The 11,856-nt window shown below is 38.9% G+C and overlaps 1 protein-coding gene across 1 annotated transcript; it reads right to left on the bottom strand.

Annotated features, from left to right (window-relative positions):
* Positions 1–8,778: 8,778 nt before the first annotated feature.
* LOC123412830 (protein DMP3-like) lies at positions 8,779–9,600 on the bottom strand. The gene has a single exon (XM_045105776.1). The coding sequence runs from the start codon at positions 9,577–9,579 to the stop codon at positions 8,878–8,880; it is 702 nt and encodes a 233-aa protein (XP_044961711.1). The 5' UTR covers positions 9,580–9,600; the 3' UTR covers positions 8,779–8,877.
* Positions 9,601–11,856: the final 2,256 nt, after the last annotated feature.

The following is an 11,856-nucleotide window of genomic DNA, read 5'->3' as shown; positions in this document are numbered from 1 at the left end:
TACTAGGCAAAGTATTTGCATCTCTCCGGTGGATGTCCTCCTTCTCTTTGGTTGAGCTCTCCGAGAGAGGATGGTTGTAGGGGAGAGACGAGGCACAAAAGAAGAAACAATTGTTTAAATACCGATCACTCGTACGGGCGGAGCCAGGATTTAAACATGAGGGGGACGAGACATCATTGTTGACACAAATGACAGAATATCAAAATATATTACGTCTCATGATAGTATTGATGATAATACGTAAAATTATTATTTGGAACTAAAAAGAATTATAATTCTCAAGAATGTTGGTGCTTGAAGTTCAAACAATTGGTTTGAAAAAGAATTTACCCCATTAGTCGTTGATACCTTCCGCGTCATCCTTGATAGTACAAATAGATGCATAATTACTGGAGTTTTTACTGTTTTATATGAAACCCTAATTACGCAGATTAAGGTCGTATTGTATCACAAAAATCACACTTCCTCGATTTCAAAATAATTGAAGATCTAAATTAATTCTAAGTTAAATTTCTTCAAGTTTTTCCAAGTTTGTAGAAAAATATATCAATAATTGAAACACCATAGTTATGTTAACATCTTTAAAAAATATATAAACTATGTATATTTAATTTTGTAGGTCTTGCCATATTTTTCTCCAAACATGATTAAACTTAAATTAGTGTTATAACTTAGAGCTACAATTATTTTAAAACTACCATGTGTGCAATATACCTGCATATCTTGTCATTTTTGACGCGTCTGCGTTGAGCGGTCTAACCATGCAGACTGCAAATCAGTGGCTGATGGTATTGTTGTTATTGTGTCGAGTAGCGGTCAATGGCAATGGCAAACGCCTAGACCCTAGCAAGACATGCTGGCAGCAAGAGGTGACGGGGCCCTAGCGGAAGTGCAGAACGCATGTACATGATGGATTAGGCACTGGGTCGTGGTAAAGTAATAGCCAGCCATAACCATGGATTATTGGGTCTTGGGCTTCTCTACTTCGGTGCTGGTTCAGTTAATTGTTTATCAATGAACTAATTATGTAATTAGCTACGGCTGTTAGGCATATACTACACACTACCTGCTACAAAACGTTGAGGGGGCGAGCAATTGGCAGGGTCTGACCCCTGCTCGCCCCTCCCTGTCTCTTCCCCTGATCAGTCGTGGCGTGACTATGTATTGCCTCACACGAGATAGAGCATGTGCTTCCGCCGGGGTCGCTATAAATGGGCCGACTCGGATAAGTTCCTGGTTAGTTCATTATTTTTCTGTTTTCTCATTTGATCTATTTTTTCTTTTGTTCTTACTTTTGAAAACATTTCAAATACACATACTCCAAAACATAATATTAATTATAAATTGAATTTTTTAACGCCATGTAAAAGCATGTTAGATTAATTCCAAAAAATGTTTGTGATATTTAAAATATTAAAAATGAATAAAAATGCATGTAATATATGTGACCTTAACCATGTATTTTCAAATTATTTAAACATGTACTGTATAATTTATTTTTCTTGTTTACAAATGTGTATGAAAAAAAGTTAGGCATCAAAAACAGATATTACTATTACGTAATTATGTATTTGAAATAAGGTAAACGTGTCTAAAAAATGGTCCTAAAGTATAAAAATTGCAAAATATGCTTACAAAATGTAGACATAAACATTTATCTGGAAAATCAATGTTAATCATGTACATAAATTGTTTTTACTATCTACAAAAAATGTACACTGTATTTGAAAAACGTTGATATCAAAACATATATTTCAGAAAATGTTGATCATTTATTTGTAAATTATTAAACATGAATAAAAATGCATTAAACATGTAGACATAAAAATTTATTTGAAAAATGTTAATCATATTGCTCTATTGATCTATTGTATTGCTTAATATTGACCGACTTAAAGCCGGAATTGAAATCGTGGTCTATCACCTCGTCTGTAAAACATTTACAGAATAGGTGGTTGCACCTCTGGTACGAGTGATGGCAAGCTACACATTAGATGCACCAACGTCCGTCACTGACCGGTTAAAAAATAACCCAATCAACTCTTTATTTTGTTCATATCTGGCCAAACATGCCGTTCATTAACAGAATACACTAATAGAAAAAGGGGCTTCCGTCCTAGCTTAATTTACACATTAGTCCCGATTCCATTACGAACCGGGACTAATGTTATCATTAGTCCCGGTTCGAACGGCAAGGGCGCCGGTCGGTCATTAGTCCCGGTTCAAAAGGGACCTTTAGCCCCGGTTCGTGTCTCGAACCGGGACTAAAGGGTTTGTAGGCTTTAGTCCTGGTTCGTGTCTTGAACCGGGACTAAAGGGTAGACCTTTAGTCCTGGTTCGTGTCTTGAACCGGGACTAAAGAGGTTTTGTATTTTTATTTTTTTCTGTTTTTAAATTTGATTTCTGTTTGTAGTTTCTGTTTTAAATTGCTTATATCTTTTAGGATATTTAATTTTTTTGAGTGATTATTTTTTGCATTAGATTAAAATTTTATCTAGTTTCTGTTTGTGCAATTAGTTTTTAAATTTGAATGGTTTAATTTGAATTTGTTCAAATTTGCTTCAAACCCAAATTGTGAATAACTTGAGTTTACAAATAGTTTTTAATTTAATTCTTTTTTCTCCTAGTCATCTGTTAGATTGTTATCACAGTAAGATTTATTTGGTTATTTTTAAAATAATTTAAATTTAGATTTTAATTAAAACAATATTGTTTTGCTTATATAGTTGTTTTAGTCATTTAATTGTTGTTTTTTTTATTATTTTTAGTTAGTACTTTCTGTAGATTTTAACATGTTATAGTATGGTGCATATTGAATGCATAAAAAGTCTGGAATTAAAATCATTTTAATAAAATGCCTTTGTAGCAGATGGGTTTTCGTCTGAAACCTTGATACTTCGAAGGATGATCCAGTTTGTACATGAAGTGCATCCAATTTTTATCGTAACTCTCTCAACTTTTTAGCACATGCCATGTGGGTGAAACTATGATACCATGCCAACTTTCAACCTTTTCAGAGTTCATTTCTAGTGCTTTTCAATTTCATGGTCAATTAGCTCAAAAAAGTAAGTAAATGCATGAAAAATACCAAATGAAGTCAGAAAAAATTGAAAATTTATGATGTGGCTTTAAATGGTGTATTTTAAACACACAAAAAGTATGGAGTTTAAATAAGTTCAAAAAAATGAAATCCCTTTGCAATAGATGAGTTTTCGTTCGAAACCCTCATACTTCGAAAGAGATTGTTCATTTTGTACACGAAGTGCATCCAGTTTTTGACGTAACCCTCTCAACTTTTTAGCACATGCTATGTGAGAGAAATGATGATATGATGCCAAGTTTCAACCTATTCAGAGTTCATTTGTCGGGCTTTTCAATTTCAAGGTCATTTAGGTCAAAAAATCATTAAATGCATGGAAAAATAGCAAATGAAGTTATAAAGGGTCGAAATTTAGGATGTGGTTTTGAATGGTTTATATTGAATGCCCAAAATGCATAAAATGTCTGAAGCTGAAATAAGTAAAAAAATAAAATATCTTTCTAGCAGATGGATTTTTGTCCGAAACCGTGATACTTCGAAGGAGATGATCCAGTTTGTACACGAAGTTCATCCAGTTTTTGTCGTAACCCTCTCAACTTTTTAGCACAAGCTATGTGGATGAAATGATGATACCATGCCAAGTTTCAACATTTTCAGAGTTCATTATAGTTCTTTTCAATTTCAGGGTCATTTAGCTCAACATAGCAAATAAAGTTAGAAAGGGTTAATTCTGGCTTGGTTAACCTTACTTGTCATTCTGACGGGGACGGTGCTAGCAAATGTAGTCGACGGGTATGATTGGACTCTTGGCTAAAGGGGGATTCTGAAATTTTCAAACTCTACCCTCCCTGGACCGTCTTTTTTAGTTTTGTAGAAAATAAACAAAAATGCTAAAATCTTCAAAAAAATTAAATCATTTGAGATGTAGTTAGGTTTTAGTGCCTAGTTGGTATACAAATTTTGAGATATGAATTTTGACCGTTTTTTCAAAAAAGGGAAAAATATAAAACGGCCATAACTTTTACATACGACGTCAAGAAAAAAGTTTAATATACCAAAAAAACTAGAGAAAATTGGGAATCAATTTCACCGGGGCTTGCCCGGTGAAGTTTTCTCAGATGCTCAAAATTCCAAATGTAAAAAAAGTTATGGCAAAAAGAAGTTTTTCCCACAAAAATAAGAAAAAATAATTTTATTTAAAATCTTTAGGTTGTTTTCATTGGATTCACTATTATTATTACTTATTTTGTTTATTTTAATAATTGTTTGAATTCAAAAAATTAAATCATGTGACATGACATCAAACCCTAGGTTGTTTAGGATTGATAGCTTACTATTGTCAGGAGAACAACAAGTGCAGACTTGGCAACTAGGGACGATAGTACCAGAAAGTTAAGCGTGCTTAGGGCGAAGCAGTGAAAGGATGGCTGGCCGACCGAGAAGTTAGACGATTTGAAATGAGTAATCTATGCTAGAGCAATGAGGATGGGTGATTAGAGATTAAATTGTCAAATAAATCAAAGATTTAAAAATTAAAATAAAACATAAAAACAAATCAAAGAATATTCAAAAATAAAATTTGAAAAATAAATAAGAAGATACCTTTTTGGGCTGGGGCCGACCAAGAGATTTCCCTCAATGTGGATCTCCTCCACCAGCTTCACCCGTGGCCAGGATCAGATCCCGACAAGCCACGCCAGCACCGTCAGGAACCTATAGGAGAGAAGCACACCGATGAGGGTAGGAGAACAGTGGACAGATCAGACATCGTCGGCCGTGAGAGTAGCCACATCAGGACTTGGTCCATCGAAGATCCTCGGTCGTCCGACCAGTCAACCGGCACCACCCAACCCCGTCGCTCGCCGCAACACGTAGGGGCCTCGATGGAAGGGCCGCTGCCTAGATCCAAGCGGTCTCCAGCGCAAGGCGGATCAAAGGCCCCGCCGCCGCAATCCCTGGCTGCGCCACGGGCTTGCCCAGTATCAGCCCCATGCGGCGGCGAGGGAGGGACGGAATGGAGGGGTTGTGGACGAGAAATCTCACCGGCAGCTGATGGTTGGGACTAAACTATCCAACGATTGTCGATGCATGCATTCTTGGTACACGTTGTTGAACTAGCCTATGCACGCACGCGCGCATAAAAAGAAACCTTTTCTTCCCGCTCTGAATAAAGGGTTGAAGTTACTTTCATACTGAATTTCCATGGACGTCAAAAGTTGAACCATTGTGATGGCAAAAAAATAAAAGTTGAACCATTGTTTCTAACTCTGATGAATAGGATCTCACCCTAGCAGTGCAAGTCGTTGAATTAGTCCTAGCACGCACATGCGCACGTACTGCATACAGAAGGTCGTTTTTTTACTCCATCCCGTTGGTCCAGTTCCACATGAACGGAGTAATAAATATTTAGAGGAAGATATATTGACCACAAGCTCGAGTTCCAATCAGCCCTCGTGCCGTTAATTCGTGCTTACTTTAGCCTGGTCATAGTGGAAAGTATCATATAATAGTATCATGTATATGATAATATTGTATGATATTACCTTTATAATGCATAGTATCATAAACTAATATCATAGATGATCTCATTTATTGACATGCATGACACATAGTAGCATAGCATTTAACAAGTTATGGTATCTATGTTACTCTAACCATCACTCTTCTTTTATTATGTGCCACATCAGCATGTTTGCTAGTCTCAAGTATATGTTACCATCTAAGTTACTCTCACTATGGCCAGCCTTACGCACGAGCGGGAATGCGTAATAACGAAAAACAATCGTGTCTTGGAAACAACCGGATTATTCCTGCACAAAATTCGGTTGGATACGCCCTTAGTTTCTTCTTTGTTGTTATTTGTAATTGAGTGGTTTCTCAGGATATAAAAATCATGGGGGCAACCACCCTTCTCGTCCCATCGCACATGCATATTGAGATTGCAGCTTGACAACTTGCCATTGGGACATCTTCAATATTACTCCATTCAGCCCTGGAAGTGACACATGGAATGGAAACAAAAGCGACATTTGATTTGTACTTCTTGAAGATTGTTATTCTATTGGAGTGCCAAACAATCCATTGACTTTGGCAACTTTGGTGATATAATTCATGGACATTAGCTAAATCAGCATTGCAAACCCTGTTCACTCATGGAGTTGTACGGACTTGGTTTTCCGAATATTGTTTTTGGAGGCCGAGCTTCACAGAGCCTGGTCTTCAAAAATTTGGATTTGGTTAAATTTTCATATTTTCTATGCTTAAAAAAATTCTGAAAAAAACACAGATATATATGAAAGCATAACACATATGCGTGCGAATTTTCAAGGCAAAATACGTTGAACTGAAGGCTGTGCAAAAAGACAAATCAGGGTTTTTTAACACATGATATTATTCATCCTCGTAGGTCATGAAATTTCTTTTTTGTATAGGTTGCATTTCAACGTTTTGCATCCTAAAATTTTATACACATACACATAACATCCTTGTTTACTTGTACAAATCTTTTTAGATTTTTCTGAAACCAAAAACTTTGAATTTTTTTTTTTAAAGACATCCATGGAGGCCGAGAGCCAAACATCCTTTTCCTCGGTTTTCTGCCCACCAAGGTACGACATACTACTTCACCCCATTACACAATTGGTGGAGCAAGAGTATTTTGAACTGCAGTACAGCTTAACTTTCACATTTGATTTCCTGAAGCGATGATTTATGTGGCATGGAATGCGTGGAAGGAGCTGAACAGACGAACCTTCGACGAGACCAGACTTACTATCATGCTCGAAGTAGCTTATGTCTATCTTGTAAACGAACATGTTGACTGAAGACGGTTAGATCTCACACCGAACATGAAGTTCACATTTCCGCTTTTCTTTGCTCTGATCTTTTTTCCCTGTGTCCATGTAAATATTCTTGTACACCTTTTTGCTATGTCCCTATGTTGAAATGGACAGAGCACCCGCCTTTTCCTGCAAATTTGATTAATTTTGGTAAATTTGAATACAGAACCTTGACCTGCTGCTGCACTGACATCCCCTATTGTCGTCTGAGGAACAACTCATATCTCATTGTGACTGAAGCCGAGTAGTGAACTGAACCTTGACCTGCTGCGCTAATGCCTTCTTTCTGTCTTCTCATGAACGGTTGGTTAGTTGTCGTAGTTTAGTGGTCGGATTATTATTCAGCGTTGACATGAGTACTGCTAATTTGAGATTTGAACTGACATTTTAGGACTATGCATTTTGTGCATGACTGCTATTTTGGATGGGTGATGACTGTTTTTTTCTTTCGGAATTTTTTAATTTGGTTTACATGCATGGTGTGACTTTGCATGGACGTCGTCAATGGACTTTTCATGCATATGATCTCACCCTTCCAGTGCATCTCGTTGAATTAGCCCTAGCACGCACATGCGCACGTACTGCATGCATATTCCACCCCATTGGTCCAATACGAGATGAACGGAGTAATAAACTTTGAGATTTGAGAGGAAGATATATTGACCAAAGGCCCGAGCTCCAATCGACCACAGGTCCATCGCTCCCTTTCTCATGCGGCCATGCCCTGCCGCGTCCTTAATTTTGACGCACGAGAATGAATGTTAGATAACGAAGAAACACTGCGAGCTTAGAAATAACCCCTTACGCCCTTAGATTCTTCTATCATACTCCCTTCGTCTGTAAATACTTGTCGTATAAATTGATAAAAATGGATGTATCTAGAATTAAAATACATCTAGAAACGTTCATTTCTACAAGTAATCCCGGATGAAGGGAGTATTATTTATAATCAAGTGGTTTTTCGGGAAAAAAATATAAAGAGGCAAACATCCTTTTTCGTCCGGCCTTATGTGCATATCAAGAATGCAGCTTGCCATCAAAACATCTCCAGTATCACTCCATTCAACCCGAAAACGACACACCATGCATGGACAAATGGAATGGAAACAAAACCGACCTTTGGTATCCTATTTAGAGTGCCAAACAATCCATTGACTTTGAAGATTTCGATAGCATAGTTTGTGGACATCACCTAAAACAGCATTGCAGACCCTGTTTACTCCGTGGAATCTCAGGAGTTGTATGGACTTGGTTTTCTGCCCACCGAGATACCACACACCACTTCACCTCTTTAGTATTTTTGACCGTGATAAAGCTCATCTTTCACAATTGATTTATTTTTCGAATTGATGATTTATGTGACGTGTAATGCATCTTGTGCTCCTCGTACCTTATCTTGTAAAGGAAGACACCGACCAAAGACGGTTAGCTCTCACACCGGACATGAAGTTCATGCTTTTTTTATTTTTTTCTCATCTTTTTCCCCCTTGTCTCGATGTAAATATTCTTGTACTCTTTTTTTCCCATGTCCCTATCTTGAAATGGGCAGAGCACCCGCCATTCCCGCAAATGTGGTATGAATTTTGAAAATTCAAATACTTCCGGCTTCAAAATTTAGAACCATGGATAGACTCTCAGGAAGTTCATCTATTATTCTTGTTATAGAAGGTACATACATGCCTTTTCTCTGTAACTAAAAGATAAATATTATCACTGCAGCGACCAAGGGCATCTGCCCAAACAAATGGTTTCATTAAATTTTGCATTAATAAATTAAACGACATACAAATATTTCCAAAAAATGTAATCATAAGTATTACTACTCCTATATACCATGATTACTGATTACACTACATTTTAACTTAAGAACAAGTGATATACGTATAATCTAATCAATCAATCTAATCGATCTAAACATCATGTAATTATAGTACTAAATACATTGATGTACGTATAATCTAATCAATCAACGGTTTAGAAACAAGATTGATCTGAACATCAAGTGAGCTTTCTGGGAGGAGTGGTGTCAGTGTAGCCGATGCCCTTCCTTTTTGTGGGGAAGATCATGAACACAAAACTGGATAGAAACGCGATGCCCAGTGGCAGGTTCTTGAGCAGCTCCTCGGTGTTCCTGCCGGCGTTGGGGAAGAAGCAGTTCTGCAGGCCCACATCGCTGAACGCCACGGTGAGGAACACCAGGGCCGTGAAGACGGCGCGCATGAAATCCAGCGGCCGGATGCGGAGCCTCCGGAACTCATCGGGAGTCCACTGCAGCTTCTCCTCTTCGTCCGAGAAGTTGAAGACGTTGAAACCGCGCGGCGTGGCGATGCCATAGTAGAGCTTTTTGTCGCGGCCGAGTACGCTGTCGGTGAAGGAGAAGAGGATGCACGAGATGGTGAGGACGACGACCAGCGCCGCGGTGAGCCACTGGTTGGAGGACAAGCACTTGCCGTGGTTGGTGAAGGATGGGGATAGCGCCTGGTAAGCCAGCACCGTGCCCGTCGGCAGGAGCTGCGCGAGGTTCGCGGCGCTCGACATGACCTTGTCCGTCGCCGTGGGTGCTCGTCCAGCAGCTGCTCCGTGCCCCATGGTCGGGAAGTCGCCGGCGTCCTTTGGCGTGGTCGGAGCCGTCGGCTGGCTGCCGTTGGTTTGTGGAGTTGGAGGCATCTGGATCATGGTTGAAGGAGAAGATGATGCCATTGTGTGGTCGATTAGAGATATCGTAAGGTGTTCCATTCGTGTGGCAACGCAACGTTGGTGTGTTATATAGGTGAATCCTCTTGAATGGGTCCAAAGTTGGCCGCGTTGATCTGTCTATATGGTGTGGCATGCATGTTGACTTCAAATTTTCTAGGCGAGCTGAGTCCTTTTCTACGTTCATTGAATTGTCTAAGTTTGCATCCCATCCCACGTACTCGGAACTCTCTCTCTCTCTATTTTCCTTGGTTAATTCCACTACTGGCAACAAAAGGTCGCCATCCGAACGTGCTGTCTTCTTCCGCGAAGCTGAAGAGAAAAGAAATTAATTAGTCTCAAGATCGGGACATGGTTGATACTGTATGATCGATATAGCAACAACATGTAGCCAGTAGTCCGCTGTAAAGAAGTCTGAACATCTTGAGATGGAGTATGCATGCACAGCCAGGAGAGGATCCTGTTCACTCCATCCAAGAGTTTGCAACTGGCTGGCCTGGCCTTCCAACCCCCGTGGTTACGTTAGCAGGGTGATGATGAGACTGTAGAATGTAACTACGTACATACCAACCGCAGAAATTTGTCTGATATCGTTCAACTAGTAGATGTGCAAAAAGGAGTTCCTAGAATTTACTAAAATCACACCGACTTTTTCATAGGACGTCGTCAAACTCTGATGAATATGATCTCATGCTTCCAGCGCAAGTGATCGAATTAGTCCTTGCACGTGCCCACGTACGATCTACATTCCATTGGTCCACGGTTTCCCGCCACTTTTGGGGTGTAGAGTAATATTATTCTTTCTTGAGAGGAATGGACAAATAATATTGTACTTCCTTCGTTCCAAAATAAATGACTAAACTTTATACTCTTAAATACAAAGTTAATATAAATTTGAATCTTATTTTAAGACGAAGGGAGTAGAAGATAAATTGATCATAAAGCCCCAACATCAAACGGCCACATCGAGCGATCTCTTTCTCATGCCCTGTCGTGTCGTTAATCTTCCTTTGTGTGCGCGCTTATTTGATACGTGAGCATGGATGCGCGATACGGAAGAAACACAATATCTGCTTAAAAAGAGAGAGACAAGCCCGGTTTATGTGGAAAATTTGCTTGATTACGCCCTTAATTTCTTTTTTTGTAGTATTCGTACCTAACCGAGGGGCTTCTCAAAAAAGAAAAAGAAATCAAGGGGGAAAACACCCTTTTCATCCAACCGTATGTGTAGATCGAGAATGCAGCTTGCGATCAAGACATCTTCAATATCACTCCATTCATCCCGAAATAGACACACACCATGGACCAACGGAAGGTGTACAGAAGTGACCTTTTGCATGTACTTCTTGAAGCTTGCTTTTCAGGCAAAGTGATGATTTATATGTTGTGCAATGTGTGGAAGGAGATTTCGTTTTGTTTTCTCCTCTGCTTTTTTTATCTTGGTTCCATGTGAATGTTTATTGTACTCCTTTTGCTATGTTCCTATGTTAATGGAATGGTCAGAGCACCCGTAATTCTTGTTTAATAAAAAACCTCCCATGCTGCGAGATAAATTTGGTATGATTTTCGTAAATTTAAATACTCTAGGCCTCATACTTCACGGAATTTAGGTAGACTTTCATTGAAGTTCATCAATTATTATTTTTATACAGAAGGTGTATTATATGCACTTTCTTTTTAACTCAAAGATAAAGATTACAAGCGCAGCGTTGTACAAGGGCATTTCTCCAAGCGAATGGTTTAATAAAATTTGGCATGAATAAATTGAATAATACACAACTACATTGAAAAACAAGCAAGTAGTCATAAGTAATATTACTCTAATTACACTATAATTTAGCTGATAAAAAGTAACCTGAACTATATACCATTATTCGATTACAATCTAATCTATCTTGTTCAGAAGCAAGTGACCTTAATTAACATCAAGTGAGCTTTTTGCTGGAAGTGGCATCCGTGTAGCCGACACCCTTCCTTTTTGTGGGGGAAGACCATGACCACTAAACTCGATAGAAACATGAAGTCGAGAGGCATGTTCTTGAGAAGCTCCTCGGCATTCCTACCAGCATTGGGGAAGAAGCAGTTCTACAGCCCCACATTGTTGAACGGCACGCCATGCATCACTATCGGAATAACCTACAATGCCGACGGCAAAAGGTATGCCGATGGATTTTTATTGGGGCCGTGTGCATACCTTTACATAAACCGACGACCCATGGAAAACAGTCGGCAAACACTGGCCGTCGACAAAACAATTGTATAAGCCAACAATGTTAGTTGGCA

This window comes from Hordeum vulgare, chromosome 7H (genome assembly GCF_904849725.1).
Source record: "Hordeum vulgare subsp. vulgare chromosome 7H, MorexV3_pseudomolecules_assembly, whole genome shotgun sequence".
Taxonomy (NCBI): domain Eukaryota; kingdom Viridiplantae; phylum Streptophyta; class Magnoliopsida; order Poales; family Poaceae; genus Hordeum; species Hordeum vulgare.
This window is presented reverse-complemented; position numbering and strand designations above follow the sequence as displayed.

Coding starts and splice junctions, on each gene's coding strand:
- LOC123412830 (XM_045105776.1), bottom strand. CDS start 9,579: ATGGCATCATCTTCTCCTTCAACCATGATCCAGATGCCTCCAACTCCA.